The sequence below is a fragment of the Taeniopygia guttata genome, chromosome 1A (genome assembly GCF_048771995.1).
Source record: "Taeniopygia guttata chromosome 1A, bTaeGut7.mat, whole genome shotgun sequence".
NCBI classification, from domain to species: Eukaryota; Metazoa; Chordata; class Aves; order Passeriformes; family Estrildidae; genus Taeniopygia; species Taeniopygia guttata.
The window spans coordinates 57,775,423-57,803,316 of record NC_133025.1 but is presented as its reverse complement, the minus strand read 5'-3'; the positions used below and the strand labels follow the sequence as shown (position 1 = coordinate 57,803,316).

The window sequence follows — 27,894 nt, the reverse complement described above, 5'->3', positions numbered from 1 at the left end:
GTGAACAAAAATAATCACAGAAGCTTTCCTGGCCCTGCCGTGAAGTGGCCCCCTGCACCCTGGGCAGGGAGCAGTTGTGGAGCTCAGCTGTGCCTGTGGTTAATAATAAATAGATTCTCTTGGCTAGGAGTTCTGGCCAGCACACCCCCTCCTCTGCCTCCTCCCAGGGCTGCCCAGGCACCGCTCCAGTACCACCCAGCCTCCCTCCATGAGACAGACACCCAAGGTAAGAGACACCAGGCCATTGCTCCATGAGCTCGGATATGCAGCGTGGGTCACAGGGAGGCGGGAGGAGAGCAGGTCCATTCTCCAGCTGCCTGAAACGTGCACTAGGAATGTGCAAAGTTTGGTTACAAGGCAAAAGGTTGTATGGGTCTTGCAGCAAAACTTGCCAAGCTTCAAAAATCTTTGAGCCAGCTCAAGCTGGATGTTGGCCAAGCTTCCCGTGAATATCAGCTCAGCCCTGTTGAGTTTCAGGTGGTCACCAGCTGGTTTTTATCCACTGGCCAGCACAGCTTGGGTGCTCCTTGGTGTTGTGCTTCTGAGTTTGGGGAGTTGTTAAAATTCAGAGCACAACTCAAGCAGCTCAACCGATGCCTGGCATAACCCTGTTGACTTCATGAATTTATTCTGAAGCTGACTTTGTCCCAGAGAGTGAGGGGTGTGTAGGCACACACACAGCCACACCAGAACATTTGCATGAACCCATGAACAGCTCAAGCTGCTGAGCTTAGCACAAAAAGGATTTGGAAGGTGGAAAATCTTAGTGTTTCAGTCAGGTGTGTATTGTGTCTAGTTGATCCAGTCCCACATTTCTTAAATAGCACAGCCCAAGCTGTCCTGTATAGTTGAAGTCTTTAGATTTGGGCAAATACACTCTCCCTGGGTATAAGAATTTTCTGTATAGCTGAAGTGCCACACACCGTACTGAGAGCAGAGACATGTTCTGCCAACTGTAATGTGAACACAGTACTGTTTTTTAATTAATTTGCCATCTGCATTAACAATAGGCACAAAGAACTGAGGAAGAGGATTCTTTCCTCCTAGTGAAGGGGTGAGGAGCAGGGAGACTGGAGGGACATGGCCAAAAGCCCAAGGAAAGTATGTGAAGCAGCCAGGCATTGAGTGAAACTGCCCTGAGGCCCAGACCAGACCACTCTCTTAACATTTATAGCTCTCTCCCCCTCTTTCTCTGTTTGGGAATGAATTTAATTAGAGTGAAAAGGAGTTGCTAAGAGACAAGAGGAGTTCTGGAGTTTGTTGCTGGGGCTGAATTGCCTCTCTGCTTCCAAGGCACAGTGCTAAAAAGGATGATGTAACATGAGCCTGCATAAAGCTCTAGGGAAAGCTGCTCTCTCCTCCTTGCTGTTCCAGTCTAGTTTGTCAGTTCTCAGCTCCTTTTTGAGCTGTTTCTTTTCTCCTAGACACCGGCAAAAAACAGGTTCCTATCCCTATAGTACTAGTCTGCCTTGTAGATACCTCCTTGTGACCTTTCATGTTGGAGGTGGCAGTGGCTGGGCCTTACATCTATCATGAGCAGGTCACTTTGGAATGTAAAAGGTTTTCTGCTTCAGAATTCTCCCTAGTTTGTTACTCTTTCCTCTGCTCCACCACGATTTCAGCCCAGCATTGACAATGGGTCAGGTGATCCTTCCAACTCCATTTCTGCAGCTTAACATTTTGTTTTGTCACCCTGGCTCATGCCCAAAACACCAGGAGATTCCAGGCAATCTCTTAGGCAAGGGCTGTCTACCTTCCAAAGTTTAGCTTCATAGGGTCACATCATTGCTAAATTATAGCTTTCCTTTTCACCTGACCTCTGTTATCTCAGGACCATTCATACACACAAGATGATTAGGAAGATAACCTTCAGCATGGGAAGACATGTGTCCTCCATGGCACGTGGGGCCACCCAGGTGAGAAGACTTCTGCATGGTGAGTAGTGCAGTTCCTTGGTGCTCCCACTCTTATAAAACATATTTCCATCTTTAGGTGTTGTTGCAGGGCTCAGTTTGTTCACAGTAACGTTCAAGTGGAATAACAGTAACCATACAACTGCAAAAATGGTGGCAGAGGATCATTCAGTGATGGTGATGAAGATTATAATTCATATTAACAGTAGAGATATTTTGCACACATTTCACTTACATAAAACACAGCTCCAGTCTTCTAAAAGTTATTTGTAAATTCCCCCCAAAGAACAGCTGAAGAGGGGGATAAATTTGTTGTGATGACGACAATTTGCTTTTTATAAAACAGCTCAGTAGTTACTGCAAATATCCACACAAATAACTCACTCTTCTGTGTTTATCTCCAGGTGGTTATGTCAGGATTCACCCATCTGTACAGGAAGCTCTGGTGGAGGGGAGACCCGTGGTAGCCTTGGAAAGCACCATCATTACACATGGCATGGCCTATCCTCTCAACTTGAGGTGGTGGATTTTAATGTTCCTCATTCAGGGAAGTTGTAAGAATGGAGCACATAACTTACTGGATTGCTATCAATATTCTTGGTCAAGTCAGAGCTGTTGCAAGAGCAAATGGAAATGTCAGGTTGTTAGGCATTCAGGCTGTGAGCTCAAGTGTAAAACAATTGTATTTGGACTTTTAAGGACAAATACGGAGAGCTTAGTTATCTTCTTATCCAACACCTTAAATTTCTAGCTTCGAGCTTAGTTATCTCCTTATCCAGCACCTTAAATTTCTAGCTTCGTTTAAAATAGAGCAGCAGATAATATCACCACTTGCTCTAAAAAAGAGCTATCAGCCTTTTCAGCTGCATCATTTGTACAGACACTGAACACTCTACAGTTTCTTTTCCTGTATCTTTTGTAATGCAAAAAGGATTGAAATACAGTAATGAAATCTGTTCCTTAGCCCACTCATAGCAGCTACTGTGAGAGCTCATGGTTCCTTCTCACTGTCTTCTGTACCCTGCATGGAACCCCTGACCTCTACTCTTTATTTATCAATTTTCAGTAGACTTGTGTTTCATTGAGTTGCAGTGCCAGAAATCATTGCACTCTCCCCTCCATCCTTGCTACCAGAAAGCACAAAAAGGTTTTGGTATTGATTTTCCATCTTGCTTTTTACCTGGCCATTATTCTGCCTGACATTCTCTCTTAAAATGAAGCTCTAAAACTTGATTTTTGGGAAGAGGTAGTTTCAGTAGTTAAAGATTGCCAAGCATATGTCCAGATAGCTCAGAAAGGAAGAAGAAGCTGGTCCTAAAAAAGATAGTGTGTGAATGATCAAGTACAAAATCTGCTAAACTTTGGCTTAGTCTGCAGCCCTGGATTACCCTAAGGCAGCAGATTTTTTGGCACTGTTGTTACTCTATATCTCACTGACTGTATTTTGAAAAATATATCCTGTTGATTTAAGCAGGACTTGAACTACCTGGGGTTTCTGTGAAGGTCTATTATGTCAGAGAAATAGCAGGCAAAAGATACAGAAAAGTCCTATTTTGAGAAGATCCCTATTTTCAGTTGAATATTGCACCACCAGATTTGTTTGTAAACCAAATGTTTTTTCTTAAAAATGAAGCACAGAGCTTGGACATTGCCATCCTTGAAAATGGGATCTCTTCGCTTCTGCAAGTTCAAGGGCAAAGATTTCTGCCATGAGGCAGATACAAGAACAGGATGTAGCTGAAATCACAAGAACTGTAGAACTGTGAATGATGCCCATCAAACATGACAGTTTTCTTTCCTGATTGTTTCCATCCATAATTTTGTGATTCTGGTTGTGTTTGTCTTACTTCAGCATGGCCAGAGAGGTGGAAGAAATTGTGAGAACAAATGGAGCAGTGCCAGCCACTGTAGGTATTTTAAGGGGCCAAATCCACGTGGGACTCACAGATGAGGAACTTGAATTCTTGGCAAGCAGTAAAAATACAGTTAAAGTGTCTCGCAGAGATTTTCCTTTTGTCCTCAGCCAGGTATGGTGTGCAAACTTTCTAGTGTGGTCTTTCCTACTAAAGTATAGCTGCCTTTCTAGCAACAGAATAGTGCTCTCCAGCTTCAGGACATTTGGCTTTTAAACCTCTCAAAAATATAATGGAAAGTTGTATCTTATTGGTAAGTGCAAAAGTAGCCCTAACTAGACTCAAAATACATCAGAGTAAGGGAATGACATACATGAAAGAGGGCTTCTGAAAAGTCATTCTGGTTGTGCTGGCAAGCCATAGGCGCTTGGCTAAGAATATTCAGATTGGCATGATAGGACATTCTCTCATGTCACATTCTCTATGTGACACTTAGGCCATCCCAGTCTCAATGTGATGGATAAATGTGCCACTAGCTGCCTGTGGAACACCCTGGACAACAAAGGTCTCTGCTATCAGGTCAAGAGCAGCTTATATAGCAGGGATGACAGGTGATTCACAGAATCACAGAATATTCTGAGTTGGAAGGGACCCACAGGGACTAGTGGGTCCAGCTCCTAAGTGAATTCCTCTGCCTTTTTGGCTAAAAGAGTATTTGTGTTAGAATTTCCCTGCTCAGCTGCTCACACTGCTGTGTGGCAGACCACAGCTGTAGCTGCTTCTCCATGTTACCCTGAGTGCTGACTGTGACTGGCTGTTCCCCAACAGGGCTTGTCCGGTGGCACTACCGTGTCTGGAACAATGATCGCAGCACACAAAGCAGGAATTCCTGTGTTTGTGACAGGTGGCATAGGAGGTGTCCATCGGGATGGGGAGAACAGTAAGAACATCAATGCATTCTACTTTTCACTCTGTTGCTACAGTTTCATTCAATTCCTGCTTTTTCCTTTTTCCCAGCCTGTCCTACAGTAACTATCTGTTCAGAAGAATAAAGTTAACATTCTTCTTGATCAAGCTTTCTCCCTGATGTCCCCTTTCCAGAAGCTTCCAAATATTCCTCTTGAGCCCTGGACAGTTGTTAAGGCAGCAGAAGTTTCTCTTTATCCTTTGCTTACACGGGATTATATTGATATTGTTTGGTGCAACAGGAGCTGACTGCACCTCTGCCTGTTTGTAACAGCTGCATAACCTAATACTGGCTGCCAAGCACAGTGCTGTTATCAGCTCTCTCGGCTGAGGAGAAGAGCCTTGCCACAAAAGAGTGTGTTCTGTGTTAGAGGTGTGTACTCCTCTCTGGAAGATGGCCCAGTCTTGGCTGTACAGTTTGTGGCTTTTAAGTGCATTCTCTCTTCTCAGCTGTATATATTTCCAGCACAGTGTAGTGCAGTGCCAAGTGCAGTGCCCTGTTGTATGCCATCCCTTTCAGATGTGATATAAATTCCAGACCAGGGAGTCTCCTGAGATCAGCTCCTGTGGTACTTTCTTTTTTTTGCAAGCATTGTCAGTGGCAAACTCAAAATCTTCTTCAATGATATTGCATCACCTTGAACTTCACCCTTGCCATACAACACCTTTTTCTTTCTTTTCTACCAAATTTTTGCATGCTCTTTATCAGTGTGATCAAAGAGCCAAGAGATAGAGTACAAGGCTGCACCTCTGCCCTTAGCCACGTAAATTATTTTTGTCAATACCTCTTTCAATCTCAATACCTAAAGTCATGATCTAAACCTTTAATATTTGCTTGTGGATCTAAACAGTTTTAAAGTCAGGCAGTGGCATCCTGGGTATATGTGGCTTTTTAGGAGGTCAGAGCTCATCAGCTTGGATTACAATACAATCACCAACTCAGTGCTGCTTGTCCCTTGGCAGCTCTGGATGTGAGTGCTGACCTGACAGAGCTCGGACGAACACCGGTGGCTGTTGTATCCGCAGGAGCCAAGTCTATCCTCGATATTGGCAGGACACTGGAATATCTGGTAGGTAGCATGGGCTGTGGTGTCAAAGCAGATAAGGTTCTTTGTGCACAGAGTGCCCAGTGGCATTGGGAAGGGTCCTAAGCCAAAGATTTTCAGGAATAGCTACTGAGAGGATGTGAAGCCATACTTAACAGTTCTGTAGACTGGGGCTGTACAAACACTTGACTGCTCCCTAACATAAACCCATCCATGTACAAGGGGCTGTTCCAGCAGCTGCTCCAACTGAGGTCGAAGGTAGTGCTATCCATGTCCTTCTTCTTTGGCATTAGATTTGCTTTTCGGGGATGATGCTCCCAGAAACTGACAGATCAGGAAAGCTAGATCCATCAAACACTAAAATAAAACCAGAATCAAAAAGGGAATCAGATGATTTGCAGCAGTCACCTTTTAATGTTTGGCATGCTGGCAGGGCTAGCACTTTAGATGACAGCCAACATTGATATTTCTCAATCACAAGCAGAACTCGTTTATATCCTGTCAGTTCATGACATGTCTTCAGATCCCAGGGTGTTATCTTGGACTCAGGACAGTGCCAATGACAGCTGCATGGCTTTGGATCAGCCCCAAGCTAACACAAAGGATGCACATGCCTCCGCTGCCTCAGTGAGCCAGATCTGATCTAGCCACTTACCATGTCTGGCTCCTGGTGAGAGGATAGAATAGAATGGGCTGTACAAAAATAACCACGACCTGTGCCGAAGAAAGGCAGCTTCTTTCTGGATAGGAGGAAAAAGTCCCATTCTTTAGTTTCCCTCCACCAATCACCTGCTTGTCTCACCTTCACTGCTGCAGGAGACTCAGGGTGTGTGCGTGGCTGCCTTTGGAGAATCAAGAGAGTTCCCAGCCTTCTTCTCACATCAGAGTGGCTTCCAAGCACCATACCATGTCCAGGATGAAGAGGAGGCAGCTAAACTCATTGGTGTGTTTCAGATGGCAAAGGCCCATGTAAGGTCCTGGAAAGGAGGGACACAAGAATTATCCTGGACGAGGCACTTTCTTTAAGTCTACAGAAGAATTTGCCCTGGAAAACTGTGCCATCCCACCTCCCTCATTCCTGCATCAAAAGTGCTTTGAAAATACAGCAGCAGAGAGGTCCAGCCTTTACAGCAAGTAAAACTGCAAGCCAGCTGCAGCCAGCTTGGCATGCTCATTCATGTATTATTCCACCTGGTGAAGTGGAGGCAGCATGTAATAACATGTAGACAAAAACAGCTTCTGGGCCTTTAGAAGGGGAATCAGTTTAAAAAAGAAAAAAAGAGCCTTTTACTGTGCAGACAGACTCAAAAGAAATAGGCAGATGGGAATTGGTTAGGTAGCTGGAAAAGATCCTGATCTTGGGTCAGCTAAGAACTGGAGCTTGAGCTCTGAGGCTTCCTACACCTCATGCTCGCTCTCCTCTGTCCTTTTACTTCAGCACCTGACTTCTCCAAGGAGTGCCACTAACAATATTCCCATCCTCTCCCAGACAGTGCTCTGGGGCTGGGCCTGAGCAGCGGGGTGCTGATAGCAGTGCCCTGTCCCCAGGAGCGAGCTGCCGAGGGCCAGGCCATCGAAGAGGCCATCCAGCAAGCTCTCAGCCAAGCCAGGTGAGAAGCCTTTGCCTTTGCTCAGCCCATGGTCTTGAGGCAGTAAACAAATTCAGGGACACTGCTGCAGGAGCTGTAGCACAGCTTAACCTTGGGCATGGGTGAGCCCACACTTATTTTCAACTGTACCTTTATCTAACCCAAAGCTTGTTTACAGGACTTGTTATGATATGTGGTTATGGAGATAAAGTATCTGCTGGCAACAGTGCTTCTCCTCTGATGCTGTTTCAGCTCATCTGTGGGTGTTTTCTTTATATTTGCAGGTCCAAAGGAATCAGAGGCAAAGAAGTGACCCCCTTTTTGTTACAGAAGCTCACAGAATTAACTGATGGGAAATCGCTGGACTCTAGTATCCTCTTACTAAATGGGGGGAAAAAAGAAAGTATTCCAGTCTATTTCCCATCTCTTCTGATAATGCTTGGTAGGAAACACCATCACTTTATTGACAGTCTAGCAAAGAGCAAACACTTCCGTATCTGCAAACAGATGAGCGTTTAGCACCTGCATCCTGATTTTTCAGGAACATCCTTACTGCCTTCATCCCCTTCTACATTAAAAACTTGAGGGCAGCACAGATGGCAGCTGGTCCACAGCCCAAAGAAATCCCTCACATCTGACCCTGGATCTTGCCTGCTCTGTGATGGAATCTCTCAATGCTGTTGTCTGTGCTGGGGTTGCACACTGGAAGGTCCCTGTTCCCAGCTGTGCTGTACATCACACTGCCTTATCCAGCCTTCCCGTGGGTACAGAGAAGGAGAGACCTGGGGGACAAACACCCCTGGGTGAGCAGGAATCCTACTGCACAGCCAAGAGAAAGAAGTACTGGCTGGGATGCCAGTGTAGGATCTGGGAGAGCCAGATGCACATCCAGTCTCTGCTGCCAGCCCTCTAGGAGACTGACCAATCAGGGCAGAATGGTAAAGGTATTTTTGGATATAAGAGCTATATGCAGCCACAAAGTAGGGCTTTCAAAGACTCTGATACTCTGCTCCTGGTGCAATTTGCTAAAAAATATTGCTTATAGTGACTTGGCAAAATCTCAGTAGGTATCTCTTTCTGGAAAAGCTGACCAAGGTCCTCTAAGGTTTTTAGGGTCTCTGCTGTAATTTAAGTACTTCACCTTTTTTTTTCTCTGAGAAATCTTTGCTTCTATTCCCCTCTATTCCCCTCCTATCAAAGTCAGGCTTCCTCTCTGTGGACACTGGGGGAGGAAGGTGAATTAAAAAAAAAAAAAAAAAAAAAAAAAAAAAAAAAAAAAAAAGAAAGAAAAATCTGAGTTTTCATGCAGCATTGTAACTCACTATACTTGTTCCCAAAGGATTATGGTATGGGGGATCAAATCTATCAAGTCCCAGAATGTATTTCCTACTTTCTTCCTCTAAACAGTTCCTACATAAGCTTCTAACAGATCAGACTCGCTGGAATTTTTAATTTTCCTCAAAGAAATGCTCAACAGACCTTGCACTGATCCAGAACAATGCCAGAGTGGGCAGCTGCATTGCAGTGGCCCTCAGCAAGCTACAGAAAGCCAGAAGGAATGGGAGCCAGCCTGGGCGAAGGGACATGACCACACCAAAACCAGTGAGTCCTCTGCTGGCCTCCATGTGGTGCCTCTCTGCTGACAGCACAAGACAAATTTATATCTGTTCCCAAAAGTAAAAGATGACTCAGCCAGGAACCAATCATTCTCCTTCACACTCTCAGACATTCTCCCTTTAGTTTCCCTTGTTATTCTTGAAAGATAAGTGCCTTCTCCTCCTCCCCTTATCCACATTTACAAGGAATAACACTGACAATGGCCTAATCTCATTGTCTTAGACCATAAAGGCTATTAAAACTTTCATCACCTTTTCACCTTTTACTGAGCCCTTTTGAACAGCTTCATCTCTATAGCTCTTAGTACCAGGGAACTTGTGACTACAGGAATAGACCTGGAAGAGTGTGGGGAGAGATATTTTGAGCTGCTGAGCCATAAATATCTCTTTCTGTTGGCCTCCTGCTCATGATTGACAAAACCACAAGAGTTACAGCACATCCTAAACAAGTTCTACTATAACCCTAATTCTCCTCACTCTCTTGGATTCTGTCTGTGCCATGTAATTTGCAAGAAATCTATTTCAGGTGGTCTTTAGAGACATGAAAAGTTTTCTAAAATGCATTTGCAATAAGATTTGTCAACATAAAAGAGGGCAGTGACTCCAGAGGCAATAACCCAGCATTTGATGAGAAAAAGCATCTGTATGTCCCTAAAGAATCTGGAAACTTCCTGTTTCTGGAGCTAAACTGCTCATTCTGGCTTTGTAGGACAATAAAAGAAGTGACCTGTGTCACTGGGTATGGCAATTTCTCCTGGGAGCTTACAAGAAATTACTGCATTTTCCTGCCCACTTTTTCCCATTTTCTTTGCTTTTTTACACACCAGTGCTTGAATGTTTCTGAGGCCTGGTATGTCACACAGAGAAATCATCAACATCCCTGTGTGTCCACTGCAACATCCCACCTGCCACACTGGGGCTGGCTGTCAGCAAGCATAATTCAGAAAGCAACAAAGAGAAGATATTTTGATTATTTTTGATTGGGATAGTACAAAACTGCATCTAACTGTTCAAAATAAGCACTGGCCCTTACACTGTAAATAAGTGAGCTTTCAAGAGGGTGGGAAAAGTGACTAGGTAAAGCAAAGAAGATTTGGAAACTTTTTCCTGAAGTACTTCCAACCACTTTTTATCTCTTTCTTCCCTCTTAAAGGTGGTGATTGGCGGTATCAACGTTGACTTTATAGCCAAGGCACAGAACTCTGAGATCCTGGTACTGTATATGTAGCAGTTTTCTCAGCACCAATGTATTTCCAGCTGCTTTTACAGGAGTACCAAGCCACAGGGATTGGGGGGAAGGTGTTATCCATGTATGATATCTACATGTGTGCATGCACACACCTGGGAGTGCTGCACACTTGGTGTGTTGTTTAGATGGATAATGGAGTGATATATACCAACCTACTCTGTCCCCATGGTGAAAATCACCATCCATGACACTCAAGAGAGGGACAAAGCAATGTGACATTCATACAACCTCCCCACAGTGGGGAAACCCCCAGGTACCCATCTCTGGCTGTCTGAGACTGTCTTAACTATGGGAAGCAGCACAAATAGGAGCAAGAGTCTTTGTGAAGAGTACTCATGAAGGATTTGAATCTCATACACACGCACAAAGAAACAGCAAAAAAAGGGGAAAAAACCAAAAACAAACAAACAAAAAAACCCCCAAAGATGGCTTTAAAAATAGAACTTTAAATGTTACCAGACTCCCTTTGTCTCAATTTGGGTTGAACAAGAAGCAAACAAACTAAAGTGGACCAAAGCTGAGACTTCCCCATGCAAATGACAGCTATTTGCATGGCCTATACAATTTTTGTCAAGCTTTACCAAGTACTGCAGATTGAGGTGGGGAAACTTGCTCAAAAATTCTTTGGTGTCTCAAATTACTCTGTGATGATAGCCAAGGCAGGAAGCTTCTGCCATCAGATGGGACAGCCTATGAAGACCTCTCAGTCAGATAGGGAAAATGTGCTGGGTGAGTTGTCTGTAAGGAATTTGGCTATTTAATATAGTAGGGGCCAAACAATGTTATAATGGTCAAGGGTGAAATATGCTGTGGCATCAGTTATGAAAGCTTGCAAAAGCAGAAGTTCAGCTGCTTCAGCTGTGATGTAACCAATGCCATACACAGCCCACACTCAGCCATCAGTACAAGGAGCTGAGCTGTGTCCAAGGAAGGATAGGCACTCCTTGGCATGTCAGACATGAGTGCAGATTTCTGGACTACCTATAGCATGGTGCGGGGGCCAAGGACCAGTGTAGGTCCTGCTGGGAACAGCTGACAAAGGGAAAAGGGGGCTTTTAATGTTGCATAAAAAAGTGAGGTGTTAGCTGCCCTTCTGCCTTGAGTGAGCCCTGGAGCTCATGGTGCATCGAGGCTGGTACCCAAGTGCCAAGTCATGATTTTGGAACTGCCAGCCAGAAGGCTCCTGCTGACAGCTACTGTGGTTAGGCACAGAGGAAAAGCCCCTCTCAATATCACTGTTTTGGCTTTTTAAAGACAGATATTTTTTCAAAGGGCTCCACACCCAGCAGATCCCACGTTTAGGCCTGCTGGATTTGTTGCAGAGCAGTGGGTACCACTCCCTCTTCGTGCTGTCTCAGCAGGAAAGCTGCTGTATTCTGACCTGGTTATAATTCCCACATGGCTTTCAAGGCTGCCCAGAAGCTAAATGCTTAATAAGTAACTATCTGACCTACTGAGGAGGATGAACAATTTTGCTCAGAGAAAGTTGCTGGAAAAACTATTATGGTTATCATCCTCTCAGGATACCCAGAAGTTGAGCAGAGTCTCATTTTCACATTAAGAATTCAAATCTTTTAAGACATGCAAGAAGGTTCCAGAGACTGTCTCAATTCTCTGATACTTTGCCAGAAAGCATCAACCCAGCCTCATTTCAGATCACTTTTAGCAAGCCCATTTTCAACTAAATTCTTTAATCTGGGCCAGCCCCACACAAACCCAAGAAGAGATATTTGAATACCACTCAGAGTTACAACCGAGTTGGCAAGGTGGGAAGAGAGCCACTCATTTATTTTTCTTTAAAAGCCAGCTGCTGGTTTCTCACTCACTGTACCCACCTGCTACTATAAAGAGAGATGTAGCATCTTCTTTTTTTTTTTTTTTGTGGGGTTCTATGACAGGAGAGGTCACCCACAGCTGGATCCCTGAGCAGGAGGCTGCTACATCTGCACTTAGGGCAAGGCTTGGCATAAAAAAGACACCCAGAGGCTCTGCCTCTGTGGTATATGGGGAACTAAAAGAGAGGATCAGCATGCCAGGCAGCAAAGGGGGCTAATGAGTATTTTCACCATTCCTGCAGGCGTCAGTTTTAAAACACAGATAATGGAATTACATAAACCACAGTTTGTGCTTATTGCTGATGGCAGCTAGCACCCTCTTTAAAGACTGAACACTGGGGCCAGTGTTCAAAGCCATGTTGTTTGACTTGCTTAAGAAAGCATCCTTGCTTTGCATTTTTGGGTGCTAAGCTCTGAGTTTTTTTCCCCTTTGCTGCCTATATTACAGAGAATGAACTTCAGAATTAAAATAGCTAGACTCACTTTGCTTTTGAAATCTGCAACTCTCGACAAGATACAGTTGCAGATGGAAATATCCTCATTCCCAACAGTACCAGTGGCAATTCCCAGGGAGCTCAAGAAAAGGCAAGGGAGGGGCATTTGACAAGGAGTGACATTTGCATTTGATGAGGAGTGACAAGCAGTGCAAAGATGAACATAGGCCATCAGTTGGTTGCTTATGTAGAGGCAGTTCTGCTCAGGTGGCCTGAACAGTTTAGGGCTTGGAGAGCTGCTAGACAGAAAAGCCAAGGTATCAAAAATTAGCACCAGATCTTACAGACTACAGAAATGGGGAGAGGAAGAGCTAAAAACAGAGCCTGATGGTCAGATGAGAGAAATAAAAGATCATATTTAGATGGGAGAGCAGCCTCTCACATTGCTGGATGCAGGAGAAAGCCCCGTGTGCAAAGAACAGATGTGCAGCTTCACGCAGGGGAAGAAGAATCCTTGGGGAGCTTCAGAATGAATGTTGAGAATACCCAAGCACAGGGATTGTTGGGAGCAGAATATTCCTTACAGTGAGATGACAAGACATGTTCTTGGTTAGAATAGACAGTGGTATTTACAAGCAAGGAAAATCTTATGTTCCAGGCTGTTCTTGTGTACCTAGGCAGAGGGACTGGGCCAGGAGCTTCTGCATACAGGCATTAGGACTGCCAGTGGCAAGCTGTCTTCAAAGATGGAAAATAGTTTTCAGGATTTTGTAAAACAAGAGCTCTAAAACCATTTGATAGTCAGATGAAGCCCAACTTGATCTGACCACTAATTGATGCAATTTTTCTGTCAGAATTAGAATGGGATGGGTGAGCGACTGCCTGTGTTCTGACAATTTGTCTGTGACAGAAAGGCAGATGGGCAGCGGACTGGAAGGCAGAGGCAAGAGAAAAGAATTTGGTAGCCAAACATGTGGAAAAGAAGGGTATTTTTAATGAGGGAGATGTTTGGGAAGCAATGGGTTAGTGAAAAACTCTTCAGTCTCTGAAACAGATCCTTCCATGAATAAAGTACAGAGGCAGTACAGGCAAAGATAACAAATATAATTTTACATTTAAAGAGGGAAATAAATAACTCCCACAAACTGCTTAAGATGGGAGCTAAGTGGCCTGGAAGGCAGAGCTTCCGCAGCTTTGGAGTGCCAGGTTGTTGTGGGCAGGTGAATTCAGAGGGCTGCTCACACTGACTGAAACACTCATTAGCCATTCTAGGAGGTCTTAGCAAGTAAGACCAAACTAGCAATTCATGAGAAGGTCAAGTGGGTCTCCCTCCCTGAGGGAGACCAAACCCTCCTTGAAAGCAGGCCTTTGTCATCAAACAGAAGTCAGTAGATGGCTCTAGAAGTTTGTATTGCTCTCAGCCTGTGCGCTGGATGCTCTCTGCTCCCTCTGATTGCTGACCTATGTTTCAGCAGTATTAACTTCAGATGACAATGGAGACGTAGCAACTACGCCAAGCAGCCCTCCCAGTTTTGCCAATTAACTGTTCTTTCTTCCAGGGTGGTGGGCAAACAAATGCTGGAAGAGTGAGACGAACCTTTGGCGGTGTTGGAAGGAACTTGGCAGGTGCCTGGTGCTTGGGCTTGCCTGTGGGTGCATGCCAGCTGTGATCTGTCCTTTGGTATTCCTTCAAGAGCAGGAGAGGGTGAATGTTGACAAGATTTAGGACACATTAGGCAATATACTAGTGGGCAGACTGCCTGGAAAAGGCAGACCCCTTTCCAAGAAATAAGAGTGGAGGGAGTTGAGATCAGGAAAAGAAGGTCTGCAAATATGATGTTAACTAGCACATGGTGCAGTAACCCTGAATCAAAGTAAATAAGCGTCAGTATCTCCAATGACTACTGAGCAGCTTCATATTTAATTCATGCCAGGATATAGACACAACAGAAGTATGCTTAGAGGAAGAAGTTGAAAGGAATAATCACAGTTCCAAACGGATAAACCTCATACCATGGACAAAAGGAACTGGGGTACAGGAGTTACTGTAGAAGAAGAAAGGTTACAGTCCTGTCCATGGGAAAGGAGCACACGGTACCTGTGGCTCCACCACAAGTAGCAGCAGACCAATATTCTTGTACTGAAGTTAACAGTTACAGAAATATTTTAGGATTATTCCAGCTTTTAGACATTTCCCAATCTCCTAACACATATCTACTGTCACTTCAGATCACTAATGAAGAAGCTTGAGTGGAAAAAATCCCCCAAAATACCCACACCACCCACAAAGGTACAATGTGTGATAACTTGAAAGGAGAGGAGGAAGGGTTTCCCATTAATACATTCAGATTCAGTGGTTCTAGTAAGATATCATGGTGGGAACAGCAGTGTGGGAGGGCCAGCACCAGAAAACGCTGTGCTCAGAAACAGCGTGGGAAAACCCACATGCCTGTGATGGTAAAAGAGATAATGCCAGAAAAAAGCAGAATTTGCTTCCCTCTCTTTTCCTCCACTCCCAGATGTTCCAGATAATCCTAAATTTCAGGGTGCTGGTTCAGCTCTCTGTAGGATACCTCACTCAGCCCTAAGCAGTCATTTGCAGCAGCTACAGCTCAATTTCATCTTGAACATCCTTCTAGGCAAGGACTGATGAGCATTAAGTTTTTCAGAAGAGGGCTTTCCTAGAGACACCCATGCTGCACCGGCTGTCACTGTGCTCACAGGACTCTGGTGGATTTGTTAACAGCTTTTGTTTCCATTTGCTTTTTAGACTGCTTGAGCCGTCTTGGACAAGCTCCTCTCCTTTTATCAGCCGTGGGAAAGGATGAGCATTTAGAGTCTGTCCTGCACTACTGCCACCACATGGTACGTGTCACAGAAGTAGCACCTCAGCATCTTGGAAAATATGACATCACACAGAGGGAAAATTCTTCCCAACCCTGGCAGACATCAGAACCACCTTCCATCAGGCTAAGAGTAGGAATAATTCAATGCTTCTTTAGCTACAGACAATTGGAAGGCAACGAACCCCCTCTAAAACACAGGTTAGGTGTGTTTTGGAGTCTGAACCATGAGCTCTGAATTCAGCTCCAGAAAGTGGTGCTTGGATGAGGTAGAGGTAAATCAGGAGGAACCATGCACAATTCTAGTGAAGGCTAAGCATAGCGAGAAATATGCAAACCTTGAACTCAAGGACACACAAAGCATTGCCAAAACCAACCTGGTCTAGTTAAAGCCCAAGACAGAGAAAATGTGAAACTGAAATTGCAGGTTGGACACCTCCCTAGCTCAAAGGACAGGATCATCTCCAGAGCTGCATACACCACTTACCTGTGCATAGTGGAATACTTGACTTCAGCAGCAGCTTGTCCACAGGTCAGGGAGCTGGAGCAGCAGGAGCTCCCCAGGAGAGCAAGGCAGAATATTACCACCCCAGCAGGCAGCAAAAAAAAAAAAAAAAAAAAGAAGCCAGGAGGGCAGCTCTAACCTAGGCCATTAGGCAACTCCATGGAGAAAAGGCAGGACTGAAGGCAAGGCAGGGTGTGAGTGCAGCCCCCAGGTGAGGCTGGTCAGGGTCACTGACTATTATTAGTGCCCTCATGATCCTGGGATCCAAACAGAGTCCATGGGGCCTTGGTTCTGGCTACCTGAGCGACTTGGCAAATGAAGAAATGGGAACATGAACTCTATTTTGGGTTGTAAAGGCTTCACCATGGCTGGCCTATAATGTCTTCTCTACACAGCAGTTTGTGCCATCCACGTGAGCAGTCTCCCAGGGGAGGAGGACTTGCTGGCCAGGCACCAAGCAATCCTTGCCTGTAACAAGATACATTCCCAGTGTGCTGGAGAGAAACCTTTCCCTAAAAACTCCAGCTTCCCTGTCAGTTCCTGAGATAGGTACATTTCTCCATCCACACGGTCTTTCCAAGATATGCCCTGTGTTCCCTAAGCAGATGGCTCCCAGGAGCCACAAAGGAAGGATGCCCCACAGCTCTCTGCTCCACTGCTGTAGAAATGGCTCCAGGGTGTGCTCAGAATCAGGCTGGGCAGTCAGTGAGGTGGCCAACACAAGTCACTGCTGTCTGCAGAGTGCCATCAAGAAATTACATCCCACACAAACTTGGGAATGGGTGACTGGAGCAGGCAGGGCTGCAGACCACTCTTCTGTTACAGGAAACACAACCTGTGGAACTGCATGGCAGAGACCTGCCACTCATTTACTAAAGGATTGCTTGAACCTGCAGCATTTGTTGCATTGCAAATATTAACAAATAGCCATGTGCCAGCATTGTCTAGACTGAGATACTCCTGACAGGCTGCTTATCCCAAGGGAGAGCAGTGAGCTCCCACGGGAGACCAGGTGGGCACAAAAAGATTGAGCTGAGTGTGGCAGGGAAGAGGAATGTGCTCAGTGTGTTACTGTCCTCTCTGTTTCAGGACATGAGCGGTGTCCTTCAGCTGGAGGGGAGGAGCACAGCCACTTACTGTGCCGTGGTCACCAGTGCTGGGGAGCTCAGCGTTGGCTTGGGAGACATGGACATCCACCACCAGATAACAGAGCAATATGTATGTACTCCCTCAGATTTATGAGCTTTTTCTTGTGAGAAAGAGTGTGGGCTGTGACAAAAGGCCACTGGTGACGTTTGTACCAGGAGGGAATGGGTGTGCAGAGGGATGGGAGATGCTGAGGTTAACCCTGGACACTGGCCACTGGCACAGAAGCATAACAAGCCACCAGAGCCCTCTATTACTGCTGTCCCAGATGGAGTTTCTATCTGTTTCTGTTTATAAATATCACCACTACCATCATCCATGATATGTAGGCCAGAATCCTCTTCATTAACTTGTCCAAGTTGACTTATAATTTTGCATCTTAAAGCCAGCAAGAAATCAACCTGATTATAACCCTAACCTATGTTTCTTCCTTTAGGGAAAAGCAGAAAAAAAAAGTGGACAGAACACTGGTTAAAGCAAATTTTCCTGTTCCATCCCCTCCCTTCCATCCCTGTTGTTTCTACACGCTGAGTTGTATCAACAGAAACTGTTGCTCAGCACATCCAAACATTCAAAAACCTCAGGGAAGCATAATGGCAGCAGTGATTAAAGAGTGATTCAGTGAAAGCCCTATCACTTCACCCTCCTTTCCTGCTCAGCCTTTTATTGACAGAACACAAGCTTCTGCTTTCATGACTGACAGCAACATGGAAGTTCAGTGCAATTTACTCACCAGTGGCATCTCCATGAGGTGGAGTCTTCCTAGGGAAAAATCTGGTTTTACTCCCACTTCCATCCCCACCCTGCCTCCCCAAAGCCTTGGCACAGAAAACCATTTCATGAGGGATTAATTCTTCTGAGCTTTAACAAGCAGCTGTGATCAGTGGAAATTCTGAACCAGTCTTGTGCTGCAAAGTGCATTTTGGCAGCCCCTCTTCCCACCAGGGCTGGCAGAGACACGGGGAGATGCTGCTCGAGTGCCCATAGCACTGGCCTGGCATCCCAGCAAGTGGCTGTGCAACCTCAGTGAGACAAAGGAGAGAACAGCAGCTCTCTACTCCACTGCTCCGGTGTAGCCTATCCCTGTGGGATCCAGGAGTCAAACACTGATGAACAGCCTGTCTTAGGAGACACTGTGCAGAGAGTACATCCAAATGGCACGCACAGCAAGCAAAGGTGGAGTCAAGCCAGGCATGGCCCAGGGAATCCTAGAGTGGCATTCAACAGCAGCATTCCATTTCCCTGTAGTGGTCCAGTGAGGACCATCAATTTTCTTTCTCTGCTGGAGGGGCCCTACCCCGGTTGAGTCCAGCTCCTAATGGCAGGAGCAGGGGAAGGAGAAGGGGAGGAGATGAGGTAAATGGGAAGATCCATTTTCTTTAGAGAATCACTCTTTTAGGTTCATGCCTGCACCTAAAGGCTGGAATACAAGTCAAAATCCTACATGAAGTCTGAGTAGCAATTATTTTGTCCTCCTGCAATGACTCAGGCTGTCTTTCCCGTGTGTCCTGGATTTTAACTAGGTGTTCCAGTTCAAGGAGAACCTGTGTCAGGCCCCACTTGTTTGCATTGATGGAAATGTGCCTCTCTCCACTATTCAGTACATCTGCCAACTAGCTAGAGAGCACCAGCTAGCAGGTAAGAACTTGCCCTCACAGCATGTGTGCCAAGACAGTCCAGGCACATCCCTGCTGCTTGCTGGAGATATCCACTTACTGTCTGACGTGCCAGGTTATTCAGCACGTCTTTCTGTACTCTGTCACTCTGCTTCAGATGTGAAAAACATTTTGGATTTCTCTGCAGTTTTCTTCTTTCTGCAGCTGAACCACATTTCCTGAGGCATAGTTGGTAAAGCCCTTGAGCACTGCCAGAAGGCCAGGGAATGCTGCTCTCTGAGCCTTTTAATCTCAATGCGAGTGGCAATTCGAGCACTTCTGCCAGTCTGAACAGCAATATAGTTTGCTTCTCAGAAAAAGCACTAAAGCATCTTTTGAGAGGAATTCTCTTCCATTCCCATAAAATAAGTGCCCCCCTCCACTGGTATGCTGGAGACTTTTCACAAGGCTTCCTAAACCTTTAGAGTTACACCTTGCTTTTTAAATCAAATCCCAAAGAAGGACACAGTGATGTAAAAACCTGGCAGAGGCTCCTAAACCAGCTAACTGGAGGAACAAAACTGGGGTCTGGTTATATCATCCAGAGCCAGAAGCAGCTGGCTCATTGCTGGACACTGAGAAGGAAACCTTGGGAGACCTTGTCCCAAATTTGGGGGAAATAATATTTAAGTGACTCATAATTTAAAGGTGTAACTCTAGTTGTGCAGATTATGCTAAGTGTTCTACATTGCATCCTGCTCTGACACAGGGATAAACCACTAATTAATTAATTAACTAACCAATTGCATTGTTGTTTTGAAGTGTGCTATGAGCCAACAGACGAGAACAAGGCCTCTAAGCCATTCCTCTCAGACAGCTGGAAAGCACTCACGTACATTTCCCCCAACCTGCAAGAGCTGAGAGCAATAAATCGGACCCTCGGGAACCCTCTGCCAGCAGGTATTGAATACTCAAAGGGTCAGTCAGACTTTTAGATAACCTTCTTCTGGAGAAGAGCATTTTCTGCTTCAGCCTCTAATACAGGCAAATTGGGTTATAACATAGTGGGGATTCATAAGTGCTCATGGTATCTTGCCCCTTACTGCCATCTCTCTCTGGGCTGTATGGACTGATGACCCATCAGAGGTCACAGTAGGCCTGGGACGGCTCCTTGCCCAAAACCAGAGGTCCCATTTGCCTCACTTCATCACCTAAACAGGAGTAACGTCTGGTTTGTCAACATGTCCCTGAATCATGGTGTTCAGAGGGCACCTGTTCCAGCAGTGCCACCCTTTGCAGAAATGACACACCCCACCAAATGTAGATGGAAATCCAACAGCATTGAAACAAGGAAGCCATGCTTCAAGATAGCTTTTTGATCTCTATGTTTAGTCCCTTAAGAATTGGGTTCCTCAGCATAGAAGTACAGTGTGGAAGTCTAACTCTGGAGAATTCCATGTATCCCATAATATAAAGAAAAAAAATTTTACCAACTACATTTCAGAAGTGCCCATAAATAGTAGTAGAAGTGCCCATAAATAGGCTGTAAGCCCACAGATAGGCTGGTTGAGGACCTTTACAGTTAGAGCACATTTTTCCCTCCTCTCTCTCTGAAGAGTTGCCGTCCAGGTTGGAGAATGTTGTCCAGGCTGCAGTGGCCCTGGCCTGCCCTTTGCTGGCCCATCTGCACTGTGTGGTGGTGACCCTCGGCGCTCACGGCGTCCTCTTGTGCGGCAAGAGCCTGGGCGGGAGCATCTCCCTTTATCCAGGAGCTCACCAACAGGTAAGGGCATGGAAAACTAACTCTGAGCTCTCAATTGCTTCTTTCTTGGACCATATGGCACTGTTGCTATTTCTGGTGTCATGGCAGCAGTCCTGGGAAACATGGCATCACTGCTGGAAAATGTATGTGTTTGAGGGGGTGGAATACACAGCTCTGAAAGAAAATCAAGTTGTCTGTCCCTGTACTGCTGGCTCCTAGCAGCAGTGTTTAGAGTCAGCTGGAATTAAATGTGCTTATGTGAATATTCATGAGTGCAAGCTTCATTTGCAGGAAGCTTCATTTAAATGATCAAAGTGCAAAAAAAGATTATTGCCTTTTTTTTAGCCTTTTCTTTTTTTGCCATTCCTGCAGATCTGGCATCAGGTGCATCAGGCCTTACCAGCTTGGGCAATTCCCACTAACTTCCCTCCCCCCACAGGCTGCTGCTGCCAGGCTCTGTGCTGCCCACTACCCCGCCATCCCCATCAGCAGGGAGGAGATAGTCAACGTCTCAGGAGCTGGTGACAGGTATATTCTCGCTGCTTTGTCCTCTCCTGGTGCATGTGAAAGGGCCTTAATCGGATTCGTTTGAAATTCCACTGGAAAAGCAACTGCTGCTTGAGGGAGAGACACTAAGGATAAGACCAGGGCTGGTTACAGTGATTCCTTGCAAAGCTTGCTAAAAACGTACCCTGAAGCATCTTGGAAGCCAGGCTTGTCATTATTCGTTTTGGTTTTCTTCAGGATCCAAGCCTTTCCTGGCAATCTAAGAATTCTGAATTACTCCGGGCTGAGCTGCTAAAAGCAAAGTAAACCACCTTACATCAAAGCTGTCTTACTAACTGCCTTACTTCCACACTTCTCCAATGGAAGTGGAACTGCCACTCAAGAGCTAAAATGGCCCTGTAAAAGCATTTCATCAGGTTCTGCATTTGCCTCTGGCAATTTTGAAGCTCTTGCTTCAAAAGAGTCTGCTGTATAATTGGCCTAGCTGTTCACACAATGCCATACATAGAAGTGGGAAATGACAGCTATTATTCCTAGCCCCAGTGATCAATTCTCAGTCTGTCAGAGTAATATTTTATTATGCTCCTTGTTAACTTGACAAACCATATGTAGCAGTCAGGTTGTTTTTTTTCTTCTTTCTTCATATGTTGCAATAATTGATTCTGTCTTTTCATTGTCTTGGGCTAGACCAAAAGTCCTTATGTGACAGATATTTCCTTTTCCCTTTCTACTCTTACCTAGCAATAACTCAACATGGCAACACTTTTTTCTCTGATCAGTGTCCAGAATGAGAAGGTTTTTGTGGTTTTGGATTTTTTTAAACATAGAGAGTCCTCAATATTTTACTTAAAATCAATCAATAACTTCTTGCCAAGCTGGTGAGCCCGCTTAGCACCAGGACATGCCGTTTGTGTCCCAGATCACCTCTGAGGTGAGCTGACTCAGCTGCAAGCTGGCCTTCTCCAAAGAAGACCAAATGGTTGTTTGAAGCAATAGGTGTAATAACAGCAGAGGAATGGGGGCTGGAGGAGTGTCATGGGGTCAGCCTGACCTAAGGAAAGCTCAGCTTTGCTCATTACCTCAGGCAGGTGACCCCAGCCAGCCCCTCCAGGGACACAGCCTCCCCTCTGCACCATCTGCTCGAAACACGAGCACTGCTTACTGCAGGACAAGTTTTTTTTCTAGAGGTTAATTAAATGAAATGTCTTTTTTAGGGGTTCCTTTCCCATTTTAAAATTCAAGGGAAGATCAAAGGTGAGATAAAATGCACCACTGCCAACCACCTCCACTGAGTTACATTAGGGAACCTAGAAGCTTGTTTTTCCTTACAAACTTATCTGAAAGCTTGGGGGCTATTCCTGCTCCCATTCCTGAAGTAACATTGGTCTGGAAATTTCTCTCCCCAGAGTCCCCAAAGCCACATGGGGGAATTTTCATCCAGGGCTTTTCTTCTTAATAACCCCAACTGCTCTCCTGAACTCTGGAAATCCCTGTTCTAGAAAGTAAGAGTGCCAAAACAGACTGGAAATTCTAGGACACTGCAATGCCATACAAGCCATCTCCACAGCATATATACTCACTACGTGTCCCAAGCCCAGCTTGGTGGCACTTTCAAAGGACTATTGTAGAAACACAGAATGGTTTGGGTTGGAAGGGGCCTTTAGTGGTCATCTGGTTTGAACCCTTCTGCAATAACCAGGGACATCTGCAGGTTGATCAGGTTGCTCAGAGTCCCATCCAACCAGGAATGGGGCATCCAACACCTCTCTGGGCAAACTGTTCATGTTTCACCATTCTCATTGTAAAGAATTTTTTTCCTAATATCTAAAATGTAACACTTTCCCAGCTTAGCCCCTGTGAACCTTCACACTTTAGAAGTACTGGTCAGGGGACAATGCAATCCAGAAACAGTGACCCAGGGCACTTCATGCCTCCCCTCCACCCTATGGCTCTTCTGCAGCTCCAGAGATCTGCCCATGAGCTGAGCACATGTGCAGTGTCTGTCTGCTCCTTGCCCCTGGCTGCCATGACAACCTAACACCACATGCCCACACATGGCATTGCTAGGGGATGCTCCCCCAAATATCTTCTCTCAACTCCTGGAGCTGTTGAGAGATTGAACACTTTGTGGAAGTCATAATCTTCAGTGCCTTTGTTATGGATAAAAAGATGTTGATGTAATTAGGTGGAGTGCAAAATAAGGGTTCCTTTTACCATCCCCATAGATGTGCTTATTAATCCTCCCTGCCATCACATTTTTCTGTCCTTGCTTCTTCCTCTAAAATGTGATTGTCTTCTCCATTCCTTTTCCCTTCTCCTTTGTCTCTCCTAGCTTCTGAACATTTTTGCAGTAGTTGCTGTGAATGGAGTAGTTGCTCCCAATCTGTCCCAAACATTGCACTTACATCACTTTTACTGGGAAATCTCAAATGAAAAACCATAGCAAATATTTCAAAAAAATCTGACTTTACAGTGTAATTTCAGCTTTGGATTTCTTTTTCCACCTGTGCCTGTTGTCCCTCTCACATAGATACAGAAACTTTATCTCTCACCCTATCCAACCCTTTGGGGAGAGAAGGCACCAATATAATGAGGACATAATGAGGCACCAACAAAGAGCAGATAAGTGACAAAATAACTACAGAGCTGGGGAAAATTAGATTCTTCCCTTCTTAGGCTCCTTTGTTTTCCCCTGCCTCACCTGGAAATCTGAAGAGAATAGAAAACGCGGTACAAGAAGAAGTACCTCAATTTCTCAGATGAGAAGAATAAAAAATGCAAATAAAATTACAATATTTGGTACTCTAAAATGGATACAGAAAAAGCAAAACCCATTCATTGTAACCTCAGCCTTCCTGTGTGACATATTCTGCTGCTGTAAGTTCTGGTTGGGGTCCAAATGAAAGCTCTTACAAATGAACAGCCACATTCCTGGGTTCAAAGCTCTTCTCCCCTTGTTCAAACCACCTTTTTTTTCCCTCCACAGCTTAATGGCAGGAATCCTTGCAGGGATGCTTGCTAAACATGACACAGGTACATGTGTCCGAATGGGTCTGCTGGCTGCCAGCTTGTCTCTTCGTTCCTATGAGCCCATTTCCCCAGAAATCAGCACTTCCAGTGTCAGCCAGGAGCAAGTCAGGAGCAGGAGCTGGCCAGAGGCAAAGGTATGGAAGATGGAATAGAACACTGTGGCTTTCTCATCTATCACCTCATTGCACTTGCAGCCATCCTATTTTCAGGAACTGGACTGTGTTTTGAGCTTTGAGAACATTTATCTGCTTTGGTCCTGAGTAAACCCTCAAGAAAGGAAATCCCTACCCAGGGAACTTCTGTGGAATGAAAAGCTGATTTCTAGTATTTCAGACCTCCTGGTTTTCTGACCTCCAGGCCTTCTAGATTTTCTATTGAGGGAATTTTCTCTTCCTCCACCTTGTGTCACTGTTGTCCATTATCACAGTAGTTCCTCTGTCATTGACTCCTGGATCTTCAGGACCATGTCTCTTCAGCTGGGCCCAGCAGCAACATCTGCTCTTGCTGCTTACTCTTTCCTATCCCATGGATCACAGCTGACGGCAGGGTGCAGCTGGCAGGAACATGACACTGTAGGATAATCTTATCCATCTTCCCAAGCCAGCCAGCACACACCACACCTTCTTGCTCTGAAGTCCCAATGCCCCTGGAGAAACTAGCCAAGACAAAGTAAAGAAGAGTGACCAGGCACCAGCTGGTGGCCTTTAACAGATGATAGCCCCTTGTTCCACATGCCTTCCTCTGAACCTGGGGCTTCCTTCCTCCTTCTTAAGTCCTGCGTGTCAAGTCTGAAGCAAAAGAGATCAGAGGGAGCCAAGGCATCTCCCATGGAAGCCATGAGGAAAAGTCACCTTCTCTCTCTAAGCATGTAATGTGCACAGGATGCAACTGCGGGTGCCAACAGATCAGTGAACGCTGAAACTCATTAAAACTGATTTCTAGTAGAGCTGGGTCTCACTAGCTGGTTCCTAAACTGACTGATAGTAAACCTGGAGTACAGACTCACCCTCTGTTTCATCCAGAGACCATGGTCAGACCCCTTGGCTGAGGAGCAGCTCCCTGGTGTCCGACACAGCACTGAGGTCAACCAAAGCTTGATCGGGACAGCTCTAACATCACTCTCCTGGATGGGCTCTGCTGTTTAACCAGTGAGCTCCTACTGCAATTGATAGAGGCATTAACTGTGTGCCTTTCTCCCACCTGAGGCTACTTCCACCAGGCTCTTAGCAACTCCTTCCCTCTGAGCCCACGCCTTTCCATCAGACACACATTTACCATCGGCTTTCCTTTACTGAAACCTTGTTTGCAACTGTGGTTCAGCTGAAAGATTCTGTGCTCAGATGGCACACACCCATGTGAGCAGGGACAGGGTGGCTGTGGCAGAAGGGTGCTGGGATGGTTGGGAACACAAGGGAGGGGGATTGGGTCTCACATGAGCAGCTGGGTTTGCTCACAAGCTGGGAAGTGGGACGCAGTAGGGCAGGGGAGGAGGGCTGTGCCCCCAAGGTATGTCCCTGCACTATAAGAATCACTTTGGCTGGATCCAGAGTCAAGGGAAAAAAGCAGCTTCCACCTCTGCTACTGGCTGCAACAGCCTTGTCCAGGCAGAAGGACCCTGAGCAAAGGCAGGACCTGAGGATGGATGTCCAGGCACTGGCAGTCACCACGCTCCTCCTGGTACTGCTCTGCTCAGCCCCAGCACCATCTGGGGCACTGGAGAGCCAGGCCAGCAACCTGGAGAGGCAGGCAGCGGCTGGGCTCCCTGCAGAAACCCCTTGGCCACTTGGAGATGGAGGGGACAAGCTACCTGGGCAGGGCTCAGAGAGGAGCCACCCTCTGGCCAGTGCATGGAAAGTGATGAGAGAGGCACACCCCAGCTCAGGGTCCCTCAGCAAGGCCATGGCCAAAGCTCTCCTGGGCAGTGGGGAGCAGGTTGCCCCTGGCAAGCCCTGGAGGCTCCCACTGCAGCCCTCCCGCAGCAGGATGGTGAGGCTGAGCCTGAAGGACCACAGGAAGTTCAACAGCAACACGGTAGGCACAGAGAGGGACAGAGTTTGCGCTGGGGGTTGCACGGTGAGCGGGGTACCAGTCAGGATCAGACAGGACAGCAGGAGCAGGACAAGCTGAACATGCCATGATCCTACAAACACCAGGTAGAAAAGGTGTTTTCAAGGCCATTCCTCTTAAGATGCATGTAAAGGTGCCAGTCACAACATGGCCTCTCAACACAGCACAGGTCTGAGAAGGGAGTGGGGCAGTGACATCCCCAGAGCCCCAGCTGGCACCTGGCAAGGCTTCGAGCAGAGCTGATGGCTGTGAGCAGCTCAGGGTGAGGGTGCAGGTCTGGCTGCAATTGTCCCCATGTGCTGCCCTCAGAGCTGCAGGGACAGCCCTGCTCCAGCCCCAGCCCCTGCAGTGTTCACTCTGTGCAGTGCTAACAAAGCTCTCCAAGCTCTGCCATGGGACACCATGCCCTGATGCCCTGATGGGCACAGCTCCTTTCAGCACTGCCTTGAAGGAGGCACAGCCTTTCTCTGCCCATGGGAAATCTGCTCCACGGGCTCAGCACAGAATCCCACAAATAACCAACTTCTCCTTTATCAAACCCAAACCACGCTTTGGTGGCACACAAGTAGACCTTGCCTTAACCACAAAGTGCTGGGTGACGCCGTGCCAGATGCCACTCAGCTGGGGCGGGTGCCACCACAGCAAAAGGGCAGAGGCACTGCAGGGGTGTGTTGTGGCTGTGGGGATCAGCTTAGTGTTTCCAGCCAAAACCAGTAATGAACTGCCCCTGGAAGCACTTCCTTAGGCCCCAGCTTCTCCAGCTCCCTGCAATGAAGCTGCTGCTCTAGACCCTGGTGAGCTGCTTGTGCTGCTACTGCAGTGACGGTGCAGTTGGGACTGGGCTGGTCCTGGCTGCCATGGGCATTGCAGCCGCCACTTCCCTTCTGTCTGCAGTCCCAGAGGCCAGAAGCCCTCTGACTGTGGTGGCTGCCTGGGACTCTACACCTGCAAGCTGCCTGCTGGCACCTGCAACCTGAAATCTATCTCCAGGCAGAGAGGTGAGTTCTAAGTCTCCTGGCAACTGGCAGCAGGGATCTCCACATGCAGCTAAGTGCAAACACACCCCCTTGGTTGCAACACTCTAGGCCAAATCTGACTGCCCCATGCAGGGCTGGGTGTAGTCTCTTGACTGCCCAAAGCTGTCTGTCTGTCCTGACAGCAGTAGCTACAGGTAAATCAACAACTGCATGGTGGATGGGATATTCCCAAAACTTTCTGGGAGGCCTGGGATTTCAGAGGTTTCCTGAGCTGTCACAGGACACCGACAGCTGGAAAACCAAGGAGGGGTACAGAGCTTGGGATTTAGCCAGCAGCTTGGGAGTCAGCCAGTGCAGTCCTGCACATCATGGGCCCTGCAGAGCTGCTCACACTGGTGTGTGAGAGCTGTTTAATTAGGCAGGAACTGTCAGGGAGCAGAGATCACAGCTTTTAATGTTTAACCAGTGTCCTGATTCTCCAGCACCCTTTGGTAAATCTGTACTGTCCCCAGATTGGCCTCTGGCCCCAGCACGTTGCCCACACCCTTGTACACATGGTCATGGAGCAGAAACTCGTCCAAGGCTGCTAAACAGAGACCCAGCTCTGGTGCAGGAAACCCCTAACCCTAGAGTAGGCAAGTTTAATGTTTGTGTACAGTACAGTGTGTGTGTGTGTACAGAATATAGGGCATCCCCAGTGTTTGTGCTCTGTTCATAGTCTCCTCTGGTCACCTTCTGCTGGCAGCCTCCATGGTAGGACACACAGACCCATGGTCACACCTAGCACAGATGGTCTTATGGCTTTTCCTTACAGGTGGCTTCCTCCAAAACATACAGAGCCCTTAGATGAAGAGTCAAGCTCATCTTGGAGCAGCACAGCTCAAACTAAAGCTGAAGAGGTTGTCCTGCAGCTGGAGACCAATACTTCCTGTCCAAGTTTCTTTTTAAATCCTTAATGACA

General features: G+C 46.4%; 1 protein-coding gene across 4 annotated transcripts; it reads left to right on the top strand.

The window, feature by feature from the left end:
- Positions 1–124: 124 nt before the first annotated feature.
- LOC100222446 (uncharacterized) lies at positions 125–27,894 on the top strand. 4 transcript variants are annotated; one of them, XM_030263312.4, is made up of 19 exons: positions 125–226; positions 1,832–1,935; positions 2,318–2,432; positions 3,766–3,940; positions 4,595–4,706; positions 5,696–5,802; positions 6,595–6,721; positions 7,268–7,388; positions 7,652–7,737; positions 8,845–8,969; positions 10,137–10,196; positions 14,061–14,127; positions 15,272–15,366; positions 16,939–17,067; positions 18,519–18,633; positions 19,413–19,550; positions 20,207–20,373; positions 20,792–20,880; positions 23,846–27,894. In XM_030263312.4, exons 2-19 carry the CDS (start codon positions 1,851–1,853, stop codon positions 24,039–24,041), a joined length of 2,109 nt encoding a protein of 702 aa, XP_030119172.4. In that variant the 5' UTR covers positions 125–226; positions 1,832–1,850; the 3' UTR covers positions 24,042–27,894. The 4 variants fall into 4 exon arrangements, with proteins under 4 accessions (XP_030119172.4, XP_030119174.4, XP_072779642.1 ...); XM_030263314.4 differs by having other exon boundaries at positions 20,725–20,880; positions 23,846–23,979; XM_072923541.1 differs by lacking the exon at positions 20,792–20,880 and having other exon boundaries at positions 23,846–24,023.